Consider the following 26,651-nt stretch of genomic DNA (forward strand, 5'->3'; position numbering starts at 1 on the left):
CCACAGTAAACTAGAAAATATGCACAGAATGCAGACACAGACAGTGGATAAGAGGAAAAGTGTGAGTGAGAAATGAGATGCATTTTTACATTCACCGAATACCATTTGATTTAGTGAATTGTAACAAAGCCCATGGACTTATTTTAAGACATTTGCACTATATTTGGTCTATTTTCTATTTTCAGTTTCCAGCCTCCTCTTCCCTCCTCTGTGCCCTGCTGTACTAGAACAAGCCAGGTGACCCTTAAAGACTATCAGACGTTCTGAGCTGTTTCACTTGTCCTAAAATAGCCGTTGCCTTTTACACTTACCTCACTGCAGCTTATGTAGAGGCAAACCCAAAGCCTCTGCTTCATACAATCAATGCATCCAGCATCATATCTCTCCCGCTGTGGACTCGCGGGTGACATTCTTGATTTGTTCAAGAGAGTCACTGGTTTACTCATCTCAAAGCGTTTCTTGTGTTTGAGTCATTTTGCATGCTTGTTGGGATTTGGTGCTCACTTCATGTGAATAAGGTGGGATCAAATTGAAGATCCGGCACTGGGACCACACAATCTAAGTTTAGCCATTGACGTTGACTTAAGGTCAACAGCTATCACTCATGTGATATTTTTTATAAACCCTGTAACCAGAGATTGACGATGAAAAGTCAATGAGGGCACAGTGCACACATAGTCATGTTGATGCTCATAGTATAAACATTGCACTTGGAAATCACACATTTCATCCAATCAGTCCATTCGGTTGCTCCTGAGCAAACACCCTGATGCAATGCCATGGCAATTTTTTTCAGACATACCAATTTGAAAACAAACATCCAAACGACTATATCCCGCAAAAAATAGTAGGCAGATTATCTTCCTGATTGAAATACATTGTGTCTACCCAGCTGATATATTTAAGTCAACTGTCTCACTGATTTTGACCAGACAACCAACAGCAGTTAAGTGTATGTCATGACCTCATCTGCAATGACCTGCCATGTGTATTTGTGTGTGTGTATGTGTCACTCTACCCCACAAGGGGACACAGTGGATTTCTAAAGTGTAGGTCAGGTGTGTGTGTGGGGGGGGGGGCATGGGGGGAGCGGGCTCTGTTTGTAACCAGGTCACCCTCCCCTTTGGCTCACGGACAGCTGTTTTACTGTCGTTGATTATAGGCTCTTCAAAAAGACGACCCCGATCATCACTTCTGGAGTGAGAGGTCTGGATCGTGTGATGTCATCTCTCACAGTGTGGTGAGGTCATCCCAGGTGCCTAGGTGTGTGTGTGTGTGTGTGTGTGTGTGTGTGTGTTTACTTATGCACTTTAACATTTGCAGCGACTTCAGCTTTAACCGCGACCGCAAAACTCAAAAACCACGCGTCGGGTCAAAGAGACTGACTGATACTGACTCTTCATAAACAGCAGATCCCCCGCTGTGTGTGTGTGTGTATTTCTTGTAGTACTGGAATCACCATGATGAGAATTTCCCTACGCAGTGGATCTATGATCTTCTGAAAGTTGCATATTGTGCTGGCTCACCACACAGCACACCACACCACACTGAGGACTGATCTCACTGTAAGTTGAGAAACAGCAGCAGAAGCAGTTAGGGTGCAGCTCATTTCTCCAGTGAGTGACACATACTTAGATTAGAGACACCCAACACCGACCATCCATCCATCCATCCATCCATCTCTATCGCTCTCTCTCTCTCTATCGCTCGCTCTAGCCTGCCAGAGCCAGCTGGGCCATGAGCTCATGGTACCGATCTGGCCACGCGAGAGGACGAGAAAAAGACTCAGAGCTGGGTGGGGTGAGAGGAGGGTTGCTGCCTGCCAGCTCATCGTGTAATCTCATCTTGCTGTGGTTACTGTAAGTGAGATGGGGAAGGGAATGGGAAGTAGGGACCACAGTTCCCCATGAAAGTAATGGCTCTGGGAAGGGCGGATCACTCTACCAAAGTCTCTCTGAAGCATTTACCATTTACAGTCGAACCACAAGTCTGGGAATCTTTGGTTATCCTGATATGGAAACACATACTGGAACATCTCACCGGGGTTACAACAGTCAAATAGCAAGCAATACATGGCACTTTAATATCCAAAATATAAACAGTGTGCATCTCATTACCTGGAAATGAGGCTCACAATATCTGCACTGCCATTGCTATGTGGCTTTTCGGTTTTAACTGTAAACAAAAGTTGAGGTTTTATTCAATTTGCATGATCATTTATTTAACATAGCTTGAGTCATTACGTAGTTTTATCTTATCCAGCCTTTTCAAATGTTCTACAAATATGTCCCTTACAAGAAGGCTTAAAACTGGGACTTTTTTAACTTTAACTTAAAAAAAAAAAAAAAAAAAAAAAACACGAAAGCACTGGTGTGGAATAAGCAAAATTGAGTTTTTGGATTGAGAATAAAAAGTGCACAGTGTAGAAAATCTGCCTCAGCAGACCAGACCATAAATAAAATTTTAAAAAAAGAAGAAGAAAAAAGAACATTGCTCAGTTGAAAAACAGTGGTCTGTAATAGTCATTTTGAGAGTGTCAAGCAAATTGGGGAAATAACTCACTGTCTTCCTCAGAGTTAGATGAAAGCTGTGATAGCCACTCTCATATTTGTCTGTTGAATACAAAGCTAGAGCCAACACCTGGAGTTTTGTTATCACTGTGAGGTTGCAGACACCGGAAAGTCACGGTGCCTGGCCAAGAAACACTCCCACGCATAATCAAAGAGATATACTCCTTCCCCTTGTTCTAGCTAAGCTAAGCTAACTTGCTACAGACTTCAGCTTCATATTGATCGCTCTGAGTGTCTATCGACCCTTCCAGCTAAGTCCCAACAAGAGAGTGAGTAAGCATATTATACAAATGCACAACATTCTCCTGTCAGAATGTAAGCTATCAAAGGAATACTCTTTAATCACCTTCATTTTCTGTGTCTATGTCTGCAGATCGAGAGATAAACTATAGGGGTTATGACCCATGTGAAATAGAGGGAAACTCTTTATCAGCACTTAATATGAAGAGAAAAAGGAAACGGTCTGGATAGCACTCGGGAGTGAACTACTGCTTGATGTTTACCACTGGTCTGTGGCACGGTTGAAAAACACTAATGTTTCTCAGTCAGAGCACATCTGTCTGGTCTTGCTCCCTCCCTTTCAGTCTATCGTAGCTCCAGATCTCTCTGGCTCAGACCTTGTGCAGACAGTCGGGCTGTTTCCACAGTCTGGACTGTTGCTACAGGCTGTGGCACCGCAGCCAACACACGGAGAAGATGTTTGTTAACCGCATGCAAATATTAGCAGCAGCACAAATTGAGGAGCCTTTTTTTTTCAGCCTTAAAAGGCTGTTGGAAGAGCCTTGTTCTCTGCTGGCCCATATACACCTGTAGCCAAAAGGCACATAACATTAAAAAAGAACAGGTATGTTTTGTTGCTTCTTGTCTTGCACAGAGCTTGCATGACCTTCTGCTACAGCAGATAAACCCAGAGAGGTGAGGTTTTGGAAGCAAGAATCTGATCAGACAAAGACCATTGATGTAACTTTTACTCAAAGTGGGTCAGGGGTTTTGTCAACAACACACTTAGTATTTCATGCTGTTTACTTTGAGCACATAATAGAACATTCAGTATTTATATGTTTTTTTTGAAAAATGGGTTTTTATCTGAGGCATTAAAACCTGCCTTTTCCCCCTAAAAAACGGGTCAAAATAAGACACGATTGCAACTGCTATTGTTGCTGCTGGTCCTTTTTTTTTTTTTAAACAGAACAAAAACGTCTGCCTCAAGAATACAATGACAATGACTGTAGATGAAAATCTCTTAATATCTTACTTGCTTTCAGGTGCATGCTAAATAAAAATGCTCCCTCTTTTCGCCCCTTTGTTATATCTCATTGTGAACATTTCATCTGTGTTCTGACCTTCCCTGTGAGTTGGCTGGGACTTTTGCAGGTGATTTTCACAAGATATTGTATTTCGACCTCACTCACACACAGGCTTCGTGTTTGATCACAGGGTCCAGAGTGCAACAGCACACATTCATCACAAGCCACACGGCTCTTCATGACTAACCCTAATCTTGCTACTGTTTTGACAGTGCATGTAAGAAAATGACTAGTTTTGTCAGCATTTAGGGTAATTTACCCTATATGCCTACCAGTGCAGATATTAATGCCCGTGGAAAATCCCTCCATTGCATCTCTACATTTCTGCCTTCTCTCAAAAATCTGCTTGAGTAGAGGCTTCCTCTCTTCTTAGAACACTGAAAAATTAACCTGAGCAGACACAGACGGCATCCTTTTCTTGTGTGTGTGTGTACGCGCGCCCATTCGTGTGTACGTGCATGTGTGGTTATGAGCAAGTGTGCATATACAGATTAGTGTCGTGCCTGCGTGCACCTGTGTGTTCATGCATGCACACACGCCAGTAGTATGGCCAGTGGTTGGTCTGGAGACTGAGGTGCTGCCAAGAAAAGCAAGAGGAGTTCCTCTGAAGTCTGCACTCTCTTTGATGTGGGCAACGCTTTACTGTCAAGTCGACCACAGTGCTCACACACTTCCCCTTACCTGCCACTGATGATCTTCCTGACCCTCATTTCACTACAGCTCTACTCTAATTCCAGTCCCCTTTGGACGGTTTGATCGCACGTGCTTTTACGTGCACGTGTGTGCAGGAATATGAAATGTAAAAAACTTTTCATTTCTCTCCCCATGTCGCATGTTGCCTCACGGTTTTGCTTAAAATTTTACAGGTTATTGCAAGACTTGTTAAACTGAACTTTCATGCATGAAAACTTTCCAACCGTCCAAGGAGTGCATCTCTGACACATTAAGTTAAACCTCTGTTCAGGAGAGCTAAATTGGGTTATTAATACAATACAGCCTCTCCTTTCCACTTGGATGCACAAAACAATAACTAAGCACAGTACCCACCGACACACAGACCACTGTAGCCCCAGCTGCCCCTGCATAGAAAACAAAAGAAAGCTCTCTCCTGCAGGCCCCCCCAGCCTTAGGCTCAACCTCAATTCTGGCTGCAGCGATTGTGCAAGCTGTCGTGTAAGGCAGCTGGTCTATGAGTGGTAAAAGGTCAGTGCCTGGAAAGAGCACATGTCACAAGCATCATCATGGTGAAACCGTTCTACTCTCTTTTTCTCCATTTAATCTCTTTTCTGAGACACCCAATCATTTGATCTTTGCTTTCCGTCCGCCACCCACGTTTTACTCTCGACTACTTCTCTAGCACTGCGTAGCTGATATCACGCATCACTTCCTGATGCCTCTATGTCTGCGCATGCTGCTGTAACTTCCCACACTCTGCCGCAGCTTAGTTACCCCCGAGGTCTGGTGAGTGCCAATGGTCTGTGAAGCCTGATGCAAAAGGGGGAAATAACATATCTGACAAAAGAGGATGAGTTTGATTGCAAATGTTTATTCACAAAAACAGTATAAATGAGTACAATTCAAGTGAATATTGCATTGTTTTGTCTGCATATTTCAAGTAAAAACAATAGTCCATTTTGTTAGTACACAGACACAGCTGAAATCAGGATTTGCAAGCAGGGTCTCTGCTTATCCCAAGAACTTCCTGATAGCTGCACTGGAAAGTAAAAAATAAGTCCACTTTTTAGACCTTCTTCAGGACCAGCCTCTTCCTGGTTCCTCTCTCATGAGATTCAGTGCAGCCTCCAAACTTTCATAAGTCCATTTCTTGCACTTGTGTCTCTCTCTCTCTGTGACCTTCTCTGCTCAACTTTTCCACCAGTGCCCACACTCACAAGGCGGTCCCCTTGGTCACCACTTGTCATCTTTTCATGCAGTAATGCAGCACAGTCCAACTCCTCCTCCTCAGTGTCCATCAGGCTTTTCTGTCCACACACACCTGACCTATAGTCCACACTTGACTTCTGAACTTGAACCTCCCCCGCCCTCCTTTCCTCAGGGTAATCCAGAATCAACGTGCGGACCCAGGATGCAATGGAAGCCTGGCTTTTTGCAGTGGGGTGGATGGTTGGAGGGGGTGTAGTCAGAGCCACAGCCTCTTAATCCAGAAAAGTGAGGCCAGAGAGTGGCTTGACACCCCCAGCTGAAACCTCAGCTTCTTTCACTTTCTTTGAATCTTCTTCACCATCATCATGTGAAGCGTATAGTCGGGGTGTCACTTCAGCGCTCTGGGAGTGTGATGGTGGGCACCCAGTCATACACACTGCGGCTCTCCTCGCAGAACAGACTCAGCTTGTCCAGAGCAGGGTCTTTCCACGGGTTTGCACTGGGACTCTAAAAAAAAATGCAAAGAGAGGACATATTTAGAAAATGTGCAACGCACATGAGAGCCTACACGCAGACTGACTTGGCAGCGTGTGCAGAAAAAAATTCAGACGGAGGAGTGATGCATGCATGATTCACCCGGCTGCCGGTTCCTGACTGAGTGGGAACGTACCGTGACAAGAATGCAGTGCGCGTCCTTGGGCTCGCCGCTTTCGTCTGCACCCACGAGGTCGGCCAGGCGCTCGATGTCGTTGACGCGCACCACGTTGATGTCGTTATCGAAGCAGAAAGCCTGGATGAGGGTGAAGTGAATCTGAAGAGCAATGTCGCACTCGTACTCCTCATCGGTGGCGAGGACGCAGAATGCCACGCTGTCTGGGTCACTGAGGGGAAGAGAAGAGGGGAGGCTGTTAAAAATCTATTCCTTTTCCATAATGCTTTTTGAAAAAATTAACAACTGTAGAGCTAAATGGTTCCAGAATTGCAATACTTACACATTCATGACTTTGGCAGATTCATAAACTCCAACTGTCAGGTAATCCTGGTTCTTCGCAGCGAGCAGCAGCTCCTCCAGGGCTGCGCCTGCACTTTGCACCCTTGACAAAGAAAAATACACACCATTAGAACTCTGGGCACATTTAGATTAACGGGAAAGCTACAAAGCATCAGCATAACAGCTTGGAGTAAAAAAAAAATGTGTAAAAGATATTTACCTGTCTGTATTTTCCATTGTGTTGTCTTGTCCGCTGATCTCTTCAAGAGTCATAGTTATAATCCAAGCGCGATCGGGATGTTGCGTTGAACGTAAAGGGGAAAAGAAGCCAGTGTACTTGTCTGTATGGTTGTCCTGTGTTATTCTGAGCGCTGTACGGGCTGTGGGTGTTTTTATAGCAGGTTGGCTTCGTTTCTCGGCAAGGGGCGGTCTTTCCGCTCCTGACTGCAGCTATTGGCTCGGAGCGGCGGTTGGTGAGGAAAGCAAAAGTCCCCGCCGGGCAGTTACGCTGAAGCTTGTTGACAGCCCCACGTGGGGCAATATTACAACTTCTCAAGAAATCCCCCCCTCTCTTTCTCTCTCATCCTCCGGCCCCCTCCCTCCCTTGTTCCCTCACCCACCCACGACCATGTTGTCCTTTACTTTGTGTTCAAAAACTACAAGTTCTGTTTACTATGGACTTTTCAGAGTGACTGTATGACTGATACAATAAATGTTTCAGTCAACATCACGGAGCAGCTGGCACACATGACTTAGATTTAACATTTTAATATAAAAATCAAGTGAGGATGACATTTATTATTCATATTATTATTAGTATGCAATATAGGCTATTGTTCCAATCAGGATGTTTACAGGTGGCGCTATAGAGTTTTCCCACCTTGTTTACCTGCTCAGCACTGGCTACCAGGAACCCTGCCTTGTGTTTTGTGTGTTATATAATTGTTATGCACCAGGTAATGTTTTCCCATGACTGTTATAAAACCAAGGGGCCACAGCAGAGACCAACACATTTCAGACCATACAGGTGACAATGCGGCTGAGTATGCAAAGCAGTCTGAGAGAAGATGCTGGATATTCAGAGTGGGTGAAGCAGCTGCAGTGAAATCAATCTTACAAACTCTGGAACAAGTCTTAAAAAAAAAAAAAAAAAACTGGACTTCCCCAACCCTGTGAAGATCAGCTAGGGTATTAATAGCAAATCCAAACTTTCCCCGTAGACACAGCTCGCCCTCAATAAACAGCTTGCCCATGGTGCACCTGCGCACACGCACGGCACCCTCCTAACCTGTTAGTACGCAATTGTGCGGAGGAGTTACGGTACAGTACGAGCTCGGGACTTACAGGCAATCGATCAAGCCTGTCCTGACCCCAATACAGCGAGACTTGTTGATGGAGACAGTGTTGTCGTCTGAGGAGTGACCCAAACAGCTTGCGGCCGGCACACGCCAGTTTTTTTTCTCTCCTTGCATTGTAAAGGAGGCTTAATTGCCAGTCCGTCTTGACGCGTGTCGTTTCTCCAAGGAGAGAAAGAAAGAGACTTTGTGTCACAACAATACTCACGTCCTCCACCTGCCCCCGGCTCTTTCATGGGGGTAGTTAGTGGATGTCCATAGTGTGTGTGTGTGTGTGTGTGTGTGTGTGTGTGTGTGTGTGTGTGTGTGTGTGTGTGTGTGTGTGTGTGTGTGTGTGTGTGTGTGTGTGTGTGTGTGTGTTGCACTCTTCATTACCCTGTTCCATTCATTGCCCTGCGGCAGATGCCCGACAGATGCGCGTGCACCCCCTCCTCCTCTCTTTCAGAAAAGCGCCACGCGCCGTGGCCTAGTGTCCTTTCAGCCAATTGTCTCAAATCTTATCAGTGCGACTGCAGGAGTTTACATTCAACATCACTGTTGTGCGCTAATGCTGTGCTTGTTTACGCACCACTTCACTGAACTTGTCACAACTCGAAGACCACGTTTTTTGCTTTTGTTTTTTTGTTTTTTACGCTGTAGCCTGAGTAATCAAGTTTTGGAAATAAATTATAAAACCTCAAAAGTCATCATGAAGAAAACCTTTCTGGGTGGCATCACACAGTAGGCCTACCAGGTAACACAAAAGGGGGGGCTAATTACTGGAACATTGCCCTCTATTACTAATGCTTGTTTTGCCCGCAGGCGTCTGATCAAATGATGAGTCAAATAATACAGATACAAGTGTTCTTTGTTGGGAGGTAAATATCAGCGTGCCCACATGTTAACTGATTGACCTTTAACCCTATCGTCTTGCATCTACACAGCTGCTCTAGCAGTTCGCCCCTCAGTACAAGCGCCCAGCCTCTTAAATCTAAACTCACGGCGCCATCTGCCGGTCATCCAGAGAGTGACCTTTCCCCCACAGAACAGCTAGTCTCAACATGTCGAGAAAACTCGTGACTCATGCTTCCACCCTCAGACTTGAGTCACCAACCCCATGTGGTAATTTCCCCACAGTTGAGTTTACTTCTATGACCAGACAGATTGTTTGTCATCCATGGGGCAAAAAAGATGAACGTGCAGAGTAGCCTAAAAACAACAACAACAACAACAAAAACGATTAATCTACACTTTTAGATTTCAGAATGAAGCATAAATTAATTTTAATAAGTATGTTATCCCCTGTAAAACTCAACTTCCCCCCTATACCCAGACAGGGACATTTGCAATTACATGCTGCTGAGCTCATTAGACAAACATTACATGAACTGTTTTGTGTCTAGAAGCTTTTGGAATTTTGTGTCAACTCTTTGTTTTTAGCTATGCAGCTTGGCTGAGAGGATGGGAAAACCCCAGACTGACTGTGAATATCCAATGGAGGATAAATAAGACACAGGAATTGAAACCCCCCAATAGATGTGACAAATAGTTCTATATTATGGCTGTACTAGTTAACCTGGCATGCAGGAAAAAACAATAGAATACTATAGAAACATAATGTAAAGGTAATTTACTCAACTGCAAACCACCCTTTTAAAATATGTAATTTCTCTGTAAATTGATAACAGTCACATTCATGGTAGATAAGATTAATTGCACTCTACCTTCCACAAAGACACACACTGTATCACTGTGATATATAAAAAGTTTATTATTATAGATGCCCAGACATGTTTTATACATAAAGAGATCAAATGTACAGAAAGGCTACAATCATTTAAGCGTATTTACATTCCATTCTTGGACTATGTCAAATGTCAGTGCATTTGTTCAACATGAGCAACATTTAAAATCTCATTGACTCGTGATTATAACAAAATGCAGTTCCAATACCATATAGATTCCATTTATTATCAACAAAAACATAGAAATACACAAAGAAAAACAAAACAAAAATGCCTCACTGACAAGACAGGTCATCACATTTTTGGGTATATTTTACTGCGACATGGTTTACTGAGCAAGTATATTAAACCCCTTCTTTTGTGCACACAGGTGCTAAGACATTTGAGGTTTGTTTACAAAAGGTAAGAACTGTACCATTAAATTGTAAAAGAGGAGATTGCAGGGGTTGTCCGGAGTTGGCTGACAGTAGCAAAGTCAAGGGTTCAGTGTCTTTTTCAACTTTCTGACATTTATCCTTGCCTTACTGTACAACATAAAAACTAAGCATTCTAAAATTAAACGGAGCGTGAATACCCTTGTTACAAGGGAAATACTAACAAACTTTACAAGTCTTCTAAATGGCCAAATGTCCTGCAATGGCTTTAGCATTACGGTGGTCAAACAACCACTTTGATCAAGCTTTATGAGAATCAAGCAATGGATGTTGCTGACTAGTCTGCAGTGCAACATGTTGGACTACGTTATATTCACAACAATTCACTATGGGAGAGTCATTCATGACGAGCAGCGTTCGGTAAGATCTGTTGGAAGTGACCGGACAGACGGCTGACCAACAAAGCTAACCCTTGAATTTGGTAATGAATAATAATGCCTCCGAGTAATACCTATCTAGAAATAATCTACTGCTGGTTTCTGTTAAATTTGGGTGCCAACAAATTTTGGTTAACATCACCAATTTGTACAATAATATGGGAGACCACGGTACTACATAAGTAGATGTGGCCTCCCAGCAATGCAAGAGAGCATATTATCACTGCAATGTCCTATTTTCAGGGGGTAATTTACACTGATAACATATAGAAATCTCTTACCAGTTCCTTTTGCCTACTGGTACAAGGAAACCAGAGAAAAGTGCAAATTAAGTAACAGTAGTAGATCAGAAGGTGGAAAAGGGGAAACGTAGGTACAGACACACTGATCCTATATGATAACAATTACTGGTATTTTCCCTTCCCACCCCTTTTTTTGTTGTTGAAAGTTTAAGTTTCCCTCTGGTATCCAAACATTAGGAATATGGCTCCCTCTGCTGGTTATTTCAGTAAATACCACCCTACTACATCTCATCTGAGCGGTGCTGCTGTAATATGACTGATGGGGGGTTTCGGTCTATCCAGTTATCTTTGGACCCTGTCACCTCATATGCAACAGCGGATGCCACTACAGTATCAATGGATCCTTCCTGTAAGGACCCTCCTCCGCCGCCTTGCCCTGGCTTCATCTCTGCAGCCTGAGCAGGACTGGGGAAGTCTGCCGAGGAGTTGCTGTTGACACCTGTTTCCGAATCGGGTTGATCCACCCTCTGGTAATCGGGGGTGTGGTTATTTTGACCTCCAGAGAAGATGGCTTTACTGTTTTCCACCTCGACTGGGGACATTAGGAGAAGCTCCTCCTCTTCAGGCTCCAGGTAGGATATGGCATCTGTGCTTTCTGGTGGCAGTGAACGCAAGGTCCGAGAGATGACTGCAACAGAGAGGAAAAAACATGAATACCAAGGCAGACCAAGAAAGCCAGACTGCACTGCAAAAACTCAAACAAGAATATTTGTCTTATTTCTAGTTGAAACAAATCTCATTATACTTAAAGGGACAGTATGTGAGATTTACCCCCATCTAGCGGTGCGGTTGCATGTCGGCACGTATTCTTGCTGTTGCGTTTACGTAAACTCGGGCAGAAGTCAGAAAAACAACACACGCTGCATGTATCAGGATAAACAAGCCTCTATGTAAACAAACGGTCCGCCAGCACGAGGCAAAACAATACAGGCGTGACAATATGTTGTCATGGTGATGTCGTATTGTTTACCTGACCCACGTTTTACCGGCTTTCTCTCGTCGAGTAAAATAACATCCAGTTGGTTTGCCGACGGCGTCACTCACGGCGTCGTTCAGGTGTCTGACTGCACCTGAAGGCAACACCAGTGCCTCCGTCCTTCCTCACACTAGCTACACGGTGGTGACAGTTTTAACAGGCGCTGTCTGGAAAACTTTCTCCCCGAGCCGAGAAGCTCCGGCGGCCCGAGTTTGAGGTTACTTACAGCCACGGTGACACTGAACGTAAAACATGGCGATTCAACATGGCAGGGAAGGTTCGGTGAACCCCCCCCTGTATGTTTGTAACGACTTGTAACATCTCATTCTAAGGTACGAGAAAGCGCTCGTTTGTATGCGGGCGCGATTCCACTTCAGTGAAATACGTATTTATGAAAGCGATATTTGATTTTTGTCAATAAAAAGCCAATAAAGTCCCATACTGTCCCTTTAAAATAAGACTCATCACATTAAAAGTAGCTTGTTTTTAGACACTTTTTACTTCTTTCAAGCATATATGCACTTGAAATAAGTAGTAAGATCTGATAGTGGATCAAGTTTTTCAACAAGCACAAAAAACTTGCTTTCACTGGCAGATTTTTCTACTTATTTCAAGTGAAAATTTGTTTGAAACAAGTGAAAATGATCTAAAAACAAGATCATTTTTAGGTGATGAGTCTTATTTTAAGTGGAAAGAGGTTCAAATTGAGTAGAAATTAGAAATTTTGACAATAAATGAGACAAATATTCTTAGAAAGATTTGGGGATTTTGCAGTGTGTTGATTTAAAAAATCCTGAAATCCTGGTGATACAACTGATTAAACAGTACTACACTGACTCTGCATGTACAGATCTTCATCAAAAAGACATGTCAAGAAAGGCTGAAACATAACAAAGCTTTCAGACAGACTTTCCTTTCCTTTGAGGTAACTTACTGGAGGAGGGTGTATAGAGTTCCTTCTTCTCTGCACTTCCCCCAAATGGATTGACTGACGGGAAGATGATGAGGCAGAAAGAGAGCAGGAACACCTGAAGGGCAGACCCAAGGAGAAAGTGAGCACAAAAATACTGCAGCATGACAAAGAACTTAAAAGCCAGTGTGAGAAACAGTGATCAGGAGGGAGAGATGAAATAAGTGTTGTCAACAAAGTTACCATAACACAGGTGCTGGTTGTGCTGGCCTTCAGAGTTGACATCTTCACAATAGACTGCAGTTTCCTCAGTTGCTCTATCAAGGAACTGTAAGTACAAAGAGGATACACTGAGGGTGACATCTCTATAGATTCAGATGCACTTTCATAATATGTATTATTACATATCAAAATAGAGGCGATATCTCAGAGTTCTTACATGTTCTGTTTCTGAAGCATTTGGACTTTCTTCTGAAGTTCCATGTTATGTGCAGTGCAGATGGCAACCCTGTGGTAGACATGTTAATGATGAAGTCATCAGTATATTTATCCAAACACAAAAACAACAATAAAAAGTCATTTAATGTAGAAATTAAAGACACGTAGTGAATCATTGTCAGCAGCATAAATAGTCATGTGCAACTAGGCTAAGTTCCTGTAGTGTGTGTTCTTCAGCTTGATAAGAGCAGCTGCAGCTCATGTATGAATCACAACTATGACCTATGTTACAAACGTTAGTTGCACGTCAACAAAAATGTTTTTTTTTTTTTCCATAAAATCATTTGGAACTGTTTTGATGATCAAAAAATCATTCTCTAACTTCATGCTTGTCACACATGATGAATAACTTATTATTGTTGGGCATTTGTTAGTTTGACAACTTAAGACATTTAGTACTGTGGGAAATTATAATCACCATTTCTTAGAATTAAACATGAATGAAGAAAATCATCCACAGGTTAATTGATAATATAAATTATTGTTAGATGCAGCGTAATTGGTGTGCTTTTCTGTTCTATTCCCCATCCATACAAAATTAAGTTTAATCAACCCAAAGTCCTTTCAGCAAACATTTCTAATAGAGAGAAATCACATCTCATTTGTGGAAATCGTAGCCTCTTCTCATCTCACCTGTTTTCCAGTCCGTCAACGTACACCTTCTTCTTCTTGCGACTTTCCTGAGCAGACTGCTTGTTGCGGATCTTCCTTCTGACTCTCTTCAAGGTCCTCTCCTCTGCCTGTTACACAGAGAGGAGGAGACTTTCAATCCAAATGTTGATATAACAGATGACAATGTGTACAGCCGCAGAAAGATCAAACAGAACATCCACTTTGAATATTAATCCAGCAAAAAACACTTAACAATTATCAAACCTGGATCTAAGACAAAAAAAAATCCTGTACAGCCAAACAATAAAAAGCAAACACTGTTCAGGATTGTGTGTGTTCACTATAAATTATACAGACATGAACTGTATCCATTACCTTTGTGAGAGGCATGTGAGCGGGAATAGTTGCTCCCTCTTTCGCCAAAAGACGCTTCTCCTCCTCAGTGAGCACAATCTCTTTAAACTGGAACTGAAGGGGGAAAAGACAGTATTTACATTTGCCATATTTCTAACATACATCAACAATACAGGCATAGTTATTGAACAGCGGGGTCTCTGATATAATGTTTTTAAAAGGATTTTGGCTGGCTAAAGAGAGATAAACTGACCTGATCCATTGTGTTGGACAGTGGTGAATCCGGTGTCGAGTCCTCTATGGCCAGAGTGCAAGGCAGCTCGCTGGTAATGTCCTCCTCCTCCTCCTCCATTGCTTCACTCACCAGGTCATCTGTCATGAGAAAACACAAGCACAGCAGTTAAAATAAATTCAGAAAAGAGAAGAAATGTGTTGTTGCACCCCCTCACACATTCTGTACCAACCAAAAAATACCTCACATATTCAAGAGTTCTTCTACTGCACATACCTAGATCAATGAAGACATCTGTGTCTGGCTTCTCTGCCCTCACACTCTGCAGGATGTCCATGTCCATGTCCCTCCCTCCGCTCTGCAGCAGAGAGTAACTGTGGTCTGCCTGGACCATTAAGGCCTCCAGGTTCTCTGTCTGCACCTCTCCAAAGGTCAAGGCTGGGTCAGAGTGCACCGGACTGGGCTGCGAATAACCAGGGCTGGGAACAACGTCACTATCACTGCTATGGGGACTTGGGCATCCCACGTGATTGTTGTTTCCAACCCCAGTGCTGCTGTCATCAGAAATGCCACTGTCGCTGCCCAAGGGAGAATGAGAGGGACAGATAGCCCCCATGTTATTGTCTCCCTCTAACAAGCTGGACAGAAAGTCTTCAGTATCCACACCTGTCAGCATCTGGAAGACAAAAGACAGTGTTAATCACGCACACAGCAGGTAACGTTTCAGGCTGGTGTTCTGAGCTGTTGTGTGACCCTGCAGTTGTACACTTAAGCATGTTTATAATCACTTTTTCCAAACTGCAGCTGCATTTATTATCTTACTAAATTTGTTTGATGTTGATCACATCATAATAAGATAAGTTGATCTTTATTTTCTGTGAATAAGGTCTTACATCTTGTTCAGACAACCAGGATTCAATGAGCCCGCTCTCATCAGCAAACAGGGGCTCGGTAGACCCGTCCTCTCCATCATGGAACAGCAGCCCCAGTAGGTCTGTCCCATCCATGTCTGGTAGCTCCTCATTGAGTGACATCTGTAAAAACACAGCAGGGTTAGTCTTAAATATTACTGAAATAACAACAATTGATTGCAGATCTTGTGGTTTTGTATGACCCCCCCCCCCAAAAAAAAAAAAAATTGAAAAAAAATTGAAAAAAAATTGAAAAAAGCCACATATTCCATAACACTGTAAATTTACAGTAATAGAAATATATTTGGATCTTGCATTGTTGAAGACAAAAAAAGCTTGGGCTTTTTAAAGAGCAGTCCTAAAGAATGATTATTCAGTTCTATCTTAGGCCCACTGAAATTGCCATTGATTGCTTGACAGAGATCCAACTCAGCTATCACTAAATATGATATGAAAGTGCCAGTAGTCATCTGTCCTATCTGAAAAATAGACGTAGACGTGGACTTTATTCGTCCAGAAAGGACAATCTGTTTCCACTCGACTGTACATTACATAAAGGACATCATAGAAATAAACACACAGAGCAACAAAACTGAAAGAATGTCTGTCAACTGTTTCTTTTGTTTAGGGTGGCTAAATATAATATATAAATATATAATTTCAAATGTTAGGTCAGATGAGGTGCTTGTAAGCTTTGTTGAACTCTGTGCTACAGTGATAATCCTGGGTGTTGTATTGATTTCAGTGATGGTGGTTAGGCTGCTGCGCTCACTGTCTGCTCTGCTTGGTTGTAGCGTAGTGTGGCTTGACCTTCATATGCAGGCTGCAGGTGCACGTGGATGCTTTATTTGACCCGTGAAGCCAGAATAATTAAGGAGGAATCTACTATAACAGATCGCACTTGATCGTCACTGGCTTGCATACACGTAGGCCTAGGCTATACCAAGTCACCATACAAACATCTTCATATTGCATCATCGACACACTCCCATCATGACCTCATCTCTAAACTCGGCCCCGCCCCCGCATGTCTTTGTCACGAGATCTGCATACAAATATCAAGTATCAAAACAAATAAGACGTGTAACGTTTGTGGTTGATTTCAGGAAACGACCATTAATGCAATTCCTGCTTAAACTATAAAGACACACATCTGAGAGCGGCTCGGATGCGTGCAGCCTTTGTTGTCTTGCAGGACGAAGGGTATTGTCTCGCAGCATAGGAATTTAATACTCAAACGAAATGACCTAGTTTGAGTAGTAGCTGCCATATGCGATGTGATTCATGATTCATGAGCGTTTAATTAAAGCAGGCTGAAAAAAAATCTATCAGCTTTTATTCCCCTCGCAAGAAGAAGGAAATGTCTTAGGCCAGGAGCCGACGACTTCGCTAATTAACGCTGTCTCAATATTCCCATCAAGAGCTTCATTGTAAGAGGGCGTGGTCCCTCATGACATTATTAAACACACTGAAAAACATTAAACCCAGCCAACTTAGACGTTTTATTTTCTTACCGTGAGATGACAGGAGACAAAATACCATTCGAGTGAGTACGTCCGTGTCTTTTGGTTTATCTGCTCAGCGTTTCTTCAGTGCTGCCGCTCACCGTCACAGCGCTTCCTCCTGAAACCACCTTCCAACAAGGCAAAAATTGCGTCATTACGTTAAGCCGGATATCAGTACGTGCTCGCCCAGCTGTCTTCTGGGAAGTGTAGTAGTTTTGCGCTCATTACGGTCCTGCGCCTTTTATGTCCTGCGCATGTGTATTCTGTAGGTGGGTTTGGTAAAATATAGAAAATAAGAAAACTTTTTTTTCTAATTATCATTCATTTTAGTGATAAAAATATACATTGCTATCACCTCATAGGCCTATTTGTCTATGTAAAAACACAAGTGTTGTGTGTGCATGTGTGTACACATGCATGTGTCTGTGTCTATACAGTCTATGGTCTGCGTGCAACAATATGCAATGAGTTTAACATACAACAATGAAATGAAATGAGGAACTGGTACCTGCTTGTAAAATACAAATAAATGTACCTATAGATTTAAAACTGTACGTACAAACACAAACAAAAGCACCAAACACACCATCAAAAAAACTGATGCATTTTAATTTCAAGTTTATTTTTAATAGACACATTGGCATGGACATGGCATCAGGTGATTAAAAAAAACTAATTTCTGAAAATCATACTGGAAATGTCTGAGTCAAAATTCAAAATTAATTTGCCACACAACCAAATAATAGGCTAAATTTGTGGGTTGGCATATTGGTATCCATAGCCGTCATTTCATTTATGGGATTTCTCAGGGCCATGGGGGAAGATGTCAGAAACTCTATTCATGTCATCACAAACACTGAGGAGTCTAATGAAACCAGTGCGCCTGATTTCACAACATTATAGAAAACTAAGGCATCGAAGAAAAGTGCAATTAAACATTCAAAACACCACATTTCATGTACTGTCTGCATGTTTCGCCACATTATCACCTCAGCATAATTTTGTGGATTTCTGAATATTTTCCTTCAGATTTATGCTACATTGATTTACCATGGGGTGTATTGTTGTTAGGGCATACATAAGAATAGAACAGGATGGGCTAGATATATCTGGCCCACAGGACCCAGATAAAAGTTTTGTATGCCATGTAATCATTATTATGTTTACTTAAATAATGTTTTTTATAACATTTTCAAATCTCATGAGGACTAGGTCCCTGTCCCTGACAAAAAAGGAGACAATAATTATTCACTGGTCACAACATTCTCACAGAGACTAATTTTACTTACTAGAAGAAAGATACTAAAGTAAGAAATCTCAGATTTCAGAAGCTAAGTGGGGTTATATACCATGATTTCAGTTTCAGCAGCTGGACCTGAAAAGCACTTTTTTATTTCTAATGAAATCCATGCAATATCATCCAAGACTGTAAAGTCAGTTAGTTTCCAGAGTAAAACAAAGCATTTTGTCACAGAATCACACAGAGTTTAGACGTGTGCCGTAAGCTACGGTACACTTTTAGCCGTTCCTTTTTACTTGTTGTAGTTGTTCCAACGACCTGTGTGACCGCAGGAATGCGCTCAACAGCCCATCTCTTGTGAGCACGGTGTAGCAGGATTCTGTAGACTCCAGTGATGGAGCTCCTGCAGTCTTTCCCCTGGTTGTTGAGGATGTGTTCAGAGGTGATTCCTAGAGTCTCCAGTGCTGCCTTTACCTCCATCGCTTCCTCCCCGAGTTCAGATGCATCATCCTCTGCAAGGTAGGATGGGTCTAGTTTAAAGGGCTCCATGGCCCGCGGGAAATCCACAGGGAGCAGCCACTCACATCCCATCATCTGCTCCACTGTGTAGCGGTCAGACGGTATAGGTTGCAGGATTCCCCTGATCAGCCTCTGGCATGCATCTGGCACCCAGGAGGGCAGGATGTAGGCGCCCTCCAGGATGCATCTCTTCAGCTTGGCCACCGTGTCCGCTCTGAAAGGCATGGTCCCTGTCACCATAAAGAAAAGCATCACACCCAAGGCCCAGATGTCTACAAAGATGCCGACATAATGCTCATCCCGAAAGAGCTCAGGCGCAGCGTAAGGTGGAGAGCCGCAGAACGTGTTGAGTGTCTCATCCCGGCGGCTGAGCGTGCTAAAGCCAAAGTCCCCCACTTTGACACAAGAGCTGCTGGTGTAGAAGACATTTTCTGCCTTCAAGTCACGGTGAATTATGTTGTTTTCATGCTGTGGGGGAAAAAAAACGGAATCATGTAAGTTATTAATAGGTGTAGGTGAGGTCATAACTATTAGTACACACATTATTGATGAATCAAGGTTTAAAGATAACAGGACATTACATGTGTAAATAATCTGTCCTAACACAAACATGTAATTTTATCACAGCAGACAGTATATTTTATATGTCCTGACCATGTGTTTTACAGCAGAGAGGATCTGAGCGAAGACGATCTTGCTGTCAGTGTCAGAAAGTTTCCCTTCTGTAGTAATTTTAGTGTAGAGCTCCCCTCCCCCTGCGTACTCCATTACCAAGTGTAACCTTGACAACGTCTCCACCACCTCAAGGGAGAAAAAGAAAGACAACACGAGTGAGTGACATGTCAGAGGAAGAACACCGGATGTCGACAGGATGCTGAGATCACTGAGAAAACCCCTCAGGATCACATATAAATCAATATGAGAGCAGTGTACAGTTTGAGCCAAACCTCATAGAGGCGTATGATGTTGGGATGGTGTAGCTTCTCCATGCTGGAGATCTCTCTGGACAGCAGCCTCTGGGTCTTCTGGTCCAGCTTGGTTTTGTCTAGGATCTTGATGGCCACCTTGTCTGTTGATGGAGAAGTTCATGATCAGTAACACAGAACAACCTCTCATCATACACACGTCTGGATCATGCCAGAGTGGTATTTCAATAGAAATTTGATGTCAATAATGAAGACAGGAAAAAGTAGTATAAAATTGGGTGCATTATTTTATTTAACCTCAACTTTTTGATAATATTGCAAATGTTATATAAATCATATATGTAGCTACTGTAAAATGTGTGTGGTTTCACAGCAGAGTAGCCCCCGTAGTGACCGGCCCTGACGCACTGATCTGGATAATTTGATGCAGGATTAGTTGCCCTCACAAACCAATTTCCCTGATTATGTTCTCTCAGGGGTCAATTCTCACTTTTAGCGCAAACTTAAAGCAGATATCAGTGGAATGTTTTTGTTAATATAAGTCCTAAATAGTCCTATTTTCCGTCAGCAATCACTTACATGAAGTATTTCAGCCTAAACACGAGTCTCTCCGTCACTCTGCTCTGCTGTAACCCGAGGAGAAAATTTTCCTTGTGGGATACAAGTGTTATCCAATGAGGAGAGAGAACGGCATGAAGGGCTGTGTGTGCAGCCAAGGGATGCGCGTGAATGTGGTGACGTAGCACGAGGACCAATTGATGCCTGACAAGGGCGGGGGCTGCTAACTCATGGTGCGTTCAAAGAAACTCGTACTTTGTGTTTTTCCTTCCTGTGAAGTCATACCAGTTCGATCTGGTACGAGTTCACGGGTCGGAAGTTACGAGTGGCCGTTATAGGGAACTTTCACAGACAACAGGATGGTAAAAACACGAGCTACGGGTTACCTGGAACGCTACCAAGTCATAGTTGTGACTTGAAGCTGTAACTTACGGTTTCAAAAGCCTGCCTTGAACGCAGCATTAGCCGAAACGGCCGTGAAGCTGATATCTGCTTTAAAGAAGCTTTTCTAAATTAGGAAAATTGCTGTGACTTATAGTCGGAACAGATGTGGAAGATCAAATTGGTTAAGATTAAATGTGACAGGGAGACACACTGCTGAACTGAATCCTGGGTATCTAACTATAACTAACCACCTTTGGCATACATGAGGAAAATATGGTTCAAATTTTGAATATGTACACAACTTACAACTGCAATAGATCAATATACTTACAGTAACATACAGTGTACCAAATTTGAACAACTAACGTCTTGGCTGTATTCCTTTAAATATTTCATAGATCTAAATAAAATAGACCTTGGGTAACTAAATACATTAAAGTTCTTGAGCAGCAAAATGGTGTTGAGATATCTAATCGTGCGCCAGTATACATTATTCAGGCTAGTATAAGGCTCCCTTTCAATAGGAGCATTTAAAATGCATCACAGCTCATATTGTTTTTGGGGGGCTAAGTGATACCACACACACACACACACACACACACACACACACACACACACACACACACACACACACACACACACACACACACACACACACACACACACACACACACAAACAGCATAGCACAGACCAGCATACAGCACATAAAACCCTAAAACATAGAGCACACACACACACACATACACAGGGCTACACCACCACACAGCGACACACTCATTCTCCTCTCTTTCTGTCTAGCCTTTGATGAGGCATGCAGCAATTTTAGCCGTCGCTAAGGAAACTGGAGATCTCTAATCAATCCATCTGTTCAAGGGTTGGAGACAGTGTGTCTCTTTGTGCCTGAATCAGCCCCCTGGCGAGGCACACATCGCTTGCTGGTGAATTGCTCCATAAGGACACACTTGTCAGTGTTGTAGCCCATTGATGGAATCAGCTCATCAGCCAAATTATTACTTGAATTGGTGATTACCTTCGATTCTTATCTTTACAGACTGATTTTTTTCTTCTTGGTTTCTATAAATAGGTATCACTCATGTAAGTGTGACATCTATGCTTATGCTGGTGTCTTAATTTCTTTTCTGTGTATGTGTTTCATCTTCATTAGCATCGTCTTACCCTTGGTGAGGGCATGAATTCCTAGCTTGACGTGGGAGAAATTTCCACAGCCAATCTCTCCCCGAATTTTATAGAAGCCGATTCTTCTTCCCACTGTTAGCTCGCGGACGACCCTGTGACCAGATTACATAGCAAAAGATTGCATGCTAAAAAATCTCAATGATATACTGGAGGGCAATGCAGAGAGAAAAATACAACAAATTAACAGTCTAACATAAAGAACCCGTTAAAAAGTGATTTCTGCTTCATCTCTTTCACCTGTCATCCTGGCACATATCCAGGTTCAACCTCTCTAACGGAGTGAGGCGGCGGATGGTGGCGCCCTCATCGTCTGTGTTGATGTCGGAGCTGTCCTGGTGGCTCCAGCGAGTGTACCTTTGGCCACCACCGCCCACAACCGGGCCTCCAACCGAAGCTCCTACTGAGTCTCCATTAGACTCCCCTGTCTCGGCCCCAGAAACTGAGCTGCTCCCAGCAGTGCCTGCTGTCCTGGCCCCAGCTTCAGTCCCTTCCGGGCTGCTCTCAGTTGGGCAGATAGCAGTCATCCTGCAAGGGACACCCGGGGTGGAGTGGGCTTAGCTCATGGCTCCAGGCAATGCACACCTGGACGCACAAAGAGAAAAATCCATAATTTTAGTTTCTTAATACACATTTGCTTCTTTGCTTCTGTATTTATTGGTCTATAATGCACTATGACTGATGCATTGAGTGCCTTTGAAGCTAAATAAATGAATAAAAACTGAATAAAATAAATTGTTATACTCTCATATATCCAGTGTGCAAGCTGATTTTTGCAAAATCATATATGACAAAAACCTTGACTTACCTATGTGAGCCATTTAGACGGTATATCCTTTCAGTGTCCTCATCCAAACCTGAGTCAGCGGAGTCATTAAACAAATTGTATGGATATGTGTTGTCTTGTTTTTCAGCTAAGCAGGACAAAATCCCAGAATCTGCAGACCCAGGCACATGCTGCATCCAGAATTCCCAAATGTGCTGCAGCTGCAACCTGTCCACGCCACAAAGGGATATCAGGTGCACTTTGTCATCTCAAGCTGAAGACAGTTGCAGTTATGTTGCATTTTGAAGAATTTCCAGTAGCTGTGGTTTCAGTTATCCTTATTTGTACGTTTCGAAGAAAGGTTGATGAGGCTGGGGACCAGATGGATGATGTGTTATTGGATCCATGCTCACAGTGTATCTGAAGAGGTCTGCAGAGCTTTAATGGGCTCTTTTGATTCTCCAGGGTATAAATAGGCCACAGGTTGAGGAGGAGGGATGAGGAGCTGGATGATGGGGGGTTGGTGGAAAGAGGTTGAACAGATGATAGTGTCAGGGCATAGCCATCGGGTGTTCACTGAGAATACCTGGGAGGAAGCACAACAGACAAAGATAATAGTAATTTTGATGATCATAGATGCCCACTTTTTTTTGTTCTTATCTTATTTAAAATTTCCTCCATGTGTATTGTACCTATTTGTATGTGTGTCAGAATATGTATCATTCTAACAGTTCTGTACTGGTCAAGGATCTGTGAAATGTAAAAGACTTTCTGTTCACATGTCAACACAAGTGGATGTGCAGTTTATCTGCTTTACTGACCGTCAGTGAGTATTGTAATCCTTATTGAGTTAATTTATGGCTTAAGTCCTGCTCCAAGGACAACTAAGGCTGAGGTTGCCACAGCAGCAGGGATAAACAAATGCTCGTCATTATTCTCTGCCACCCAAAAGATAGTTACAACCTGAAATACCAGCATGACTGACCTTTTTTTTCTGAGTGATGATTGTCACCCCTTTATGCATGTGTGTGATGCGCATGGGTATAGGTTTATAATTAGGCGATAATTGCATGCTGCTCTGAGAGCAAAGCTCTAACAACGTCCCCAGAGAAAAAAGAAAAGGTGAATCTGAGGTAAGGGTGAGCCCTGACTTTTCAGAAAAGGTACATATAGGAATTACTCCCATCTAGCGTTGCGGTTGTATATCGCAAGCAACTCAATCATATTTTTCATGCTGCATTCATGTGAAATTGGGCAGACGGCAGATGGACGACAGCCGCTGCACGTTAACGGCATAAACAAGCCTCAATGAAAACAAGTGGTCCATCAGCACGAGGCAAAACAATGCACGGGATAATATGTTGTCATGGCGTTGTCGTATTGTTTACCTGACTCACGTTTTACGGGCTTTCTCTCGACTTCTGTGACTAAAATGACATCTGGTTTGTTACCGACGGCCGTCTGCCCGACTGCATGTGAATGCAGCATCAGTGTAACGCTACATTCCTCCTCACTGCACTGCGGTGACTTTTCACAGACGCCACCTCGACCTGAGCTGACAGCTCCGGTGTCTCCAGTGAGTTTCTGTAGTTTCCTACCGTCACCAGACACCAGATATACATTATGTGATAGCAGAAAAAAAGCCCCAATACATAGGCTACACTAGCGACTCTTGTACTGTTTGATACAATCCCCAGCTTTAGGACGTTACTTAGCATGAAATAATTTAGATCTTTAGTAGGCATGAAACTAAAAATTATTATACTATTAAAATAACAATAAGGATATTGGTTGTGGTTGCTGTTTTCTTTAAGTATTATGCTAAATTACCATTACAAACTGGGTTAGTGCGCTCTGAGGAAAACTTTGTCATGACACAATGTGGAGTGTGTAAGAAGTAGAAACAGTCGTCTAACTGGGTGTTTTGGAAGACGTTCTCTCATCTGTCTCTATATTAAGATGAATGAATCTATGTTAAAGCCTCGTGAGGAAATCAAAGCAATTCTCTTTTGTGGGTGGTACAGGCTCCCAGCCTTCAAACACCTTCCTATCATTGCAACATGAATATCTAAGCATTGATCTCAGGCAGCCTAAAAGGACTCGCTAAGAGAGGAGAGGCCTCCGCTTTACAGCACAAAGCAGCAGGGCCTGAATACCAGCCTTTTATGTGTTTAAACAGAAAGACTAAAGGACAACCATGCATGAGATAAATGCAATAAATAATCAGAGGGAGAGCAGGATGGGTTCAGGGACATCAGGAAATTGTCATTTCAACTGTCTTGGAACAGAGCCACTGCAGCGTCAAATTGCTTATCAGACACTTGTTCACTATCCTGCAGTTACAACATTTTTCAACTGAAATATCATGAATACAAACTTTGGGTTGAGTAAAGATCTGTGTCTCTTCTGAGGGTCTATAGATGAGTATGACTACACCAATTGCTTTGTGTTTCACTGGATAACAGATCTACCTGGTTGCTTGGTGATAGACGCTGGACGAGCGTGTTTGTTTGTGTTTTTCTCAGGATGAGGATTAGGTATTAACCGGCACTCAGTGTCAAGAAAGAGAGCACACAAGGCTGTGTTTACAGTGCTGCACTGAGCCTGAGAGAACCCATGTTAATTATGCGCACGAGCAGACTGACGGGTTTAAACACACATCAACGCATACACAAATAAAGGGCTCAAGAGTGTATCACTGGGAGAAAAAAAACACAATAAACATACAGTATCTTTATCAAGCTTGTCTGGTTATGAATAAAAGGTTATTTAAGCACCTGAAGTCATTTTACATGCCAAGAAAATTCACCAAACTGGTGACAGATTCTTTAATTTTCTTTTTTTAACACCCAAAAAACGCTTTTAAAACATTTATTACTGCTTATCAGACCAAGTTAGCCATCTTACATAGTAAAATATCAAGAGTTTAAAGGACAGTTTTAGTATATTTAGAACAAGGCTCAGGTGTTCTGAAAGATTGTTCTATTGAATCAGTCATTATAAAACGTAGTAGATGCTCAAAAAAACTCTGATCTGATCTCAGATCTGTTGACTAAGTGGATCATATCTGTTTTTTATGTAAACAAATACCGGTACTAAAACATTTGTTGCAATATTAATCTAAATACCTGCATGTCCCATTAGAACAGAATATGTAGGTAAACACCTCAAACCAAATTTACAGTATACTCTACTTCACCTTACAGATGATAAGAGTTAGAAAACATTGCAAACTTGAGATCTTGGTCTGTAGTAACTTTTAAACAACAAACTACACTGTCCAGTCCGTCTAACTTGATGCCTTTCTGTGGGATTTACCAACTCAAAATCTCTACATATGAATATGCTATTTATCACAGACAAGTGTTTGAGTGTGCAAACAGCCAGCCCCTTCATTAGCAAACACAATCAACTTCACTAAGTGTGGGTCCTTACTCACCAGACAGTCAATCATTTATCTGAGGATCCCGCAAGGGAAGGAGGAGAGTTGCTGCTGATCGCACTGCTACCATCAGCAGCCTCTTCACGCACTCACAACAACAGCAAACTCAAGAGCCCATCCACAGCAGCTGCGGCTCGATTAGTCACTCTTTCCTAAACGCCTGTCTGTGCCTTTAGAGTTAGAGTTCCTCCTCTCTGTTTTTTCCTATAAAGAAAAAAAAATCTTGCTTAGCCTCCCATCTACTCCCTCAGTCCGACCGGTTCACTGTTTTTCACTGTTCACATTACACATTCAGGCACAAAAACGACATACGCGCCAAAAATGCACACACATTCACACACACACTTTCATGCACCCTTTCCTCAGACAGACACATGCACAAGCACAGTCATGTGCACGTACACACACACACAGACAAGCTAGCTCCCTCCACACAAAGCTTCCCAGTGTGTTAATTGAGACGCACGGCTGACAAGAATAAAGAGCTCAACAGTGAAAGAGCTGCGACAATGAAGACTATGGGCCCTAGGAACAGAGAGACAGGCCTCTCTGGAATCTATGGGGCAAATATTTCCCATTTCCAAAAAAAAACAGGGTGACCTCTAAGTCCCTTCCTCCGGACATTCTGAGTCCAAACCAAAGCTGCACAGACCTCTATGCACTTAAGCTGACACAATAC

General features: G+C 42.7%; 3 protein-coding genes across 3 annotated transcripts; all 3 read right to left on the bottom strand.

The window, feature by feature from the left end:
- Positions 1 to 5,403: 5,403 nt before the first annotated feature.
- On the bottom strand, positions 5,404 to 7,112 carry gadd45ga (growth arrest and DNA-damage-inducible, gamma a). Its single transcript, XM_083979443.1, has 4 exons — positions 6,973 to 7,112; positions 6,754 to 6,855; positions 6,432 to 6,642; positions 5,404 to 6,268 (listed from the first exon to the last, which is right to left on the bottom strand). Exons 1-4 carry the CDS (start codon positions 7,023 to 7,025, stop codon positions 6,155 to 6,157), a joined length of 480 nt encoding a protein of 159 aa, XP_083835569.1. The 5' UTR covers positions 7,026 to 7,112; the 3' UTR covers positions 5,404 to 6,154.
- A 2,725-nt stretch (positions 7,113 to 9,837) lies between these two features.
- On the bottom strand, positions 9,838 to 17,071 carry creb3l3l (cAMP responsive element binding protein 3-like 3 like). The gene is made up of 10 exons (XM_083978292.1): positions 16,952 to 17,071; positions 15,420 to 15,560; positions 14,803 to 15,202; positions 14,548 to 14,666; positions 14,316 to 14,408; positions 13,962 to 14,068; positions 13,270 to 13,338; positions 13,074 to 13,158; positions 12,855 to 12,948; positions 9,838 to 11,572 (listed from the first exon to the last, which is right to left on the bottom strand). Exons 2-10 carry the CDS (start codon positions 15,558 to 15,560, stop codon positions 11,166 to 11,168), a joined length of 1,515 nt encoding a protein of 504 aa, XP_083834418.1. The 5' UTR covers positions 16,952 to 17,071; the 3' UTR covers positions 9,838 to 11,165.
- A 1,339-nt stretch (positions 17,072 to 18,410) lies between these two features.
- nim1ka (NIM1 serine/threonine protein kinase a) lies at positions 18,411 to 22,291 on the bottom strand (the record flags this gene model as incomplete). The annotated part of the gene is made up of 5 exons (XM_083978832.1): positions 18,411 to 19,169; positions 19,356 to 19,502; positions 19,649 to 19,770; positions 21,747 to 21,859; positions 22,005 to 22,291. The coding sequence occupies 5 exons, from the start codon at positions 22,289 to 22,291 to the stop codon at positions 18,411 to 18,413; spliced, it is 1,428 nt and encodes a 475-aa protein (XP_083834958.1).
- Positions 22,292 to 26,651: the final 4,360 nt, after the last annotated feature.

This window comes from Trachurus trachurus (genome assembly GCF_905171665.1).
Source record: "Trachurus trachurus genome assembly, chromosome: 9".
Lineage (NCBI taxonomy): Eukaryota > Metazoa > Chordata > Actinopteri > Carangiformes > Carangidae > Trachurus > Trachurus trachurus.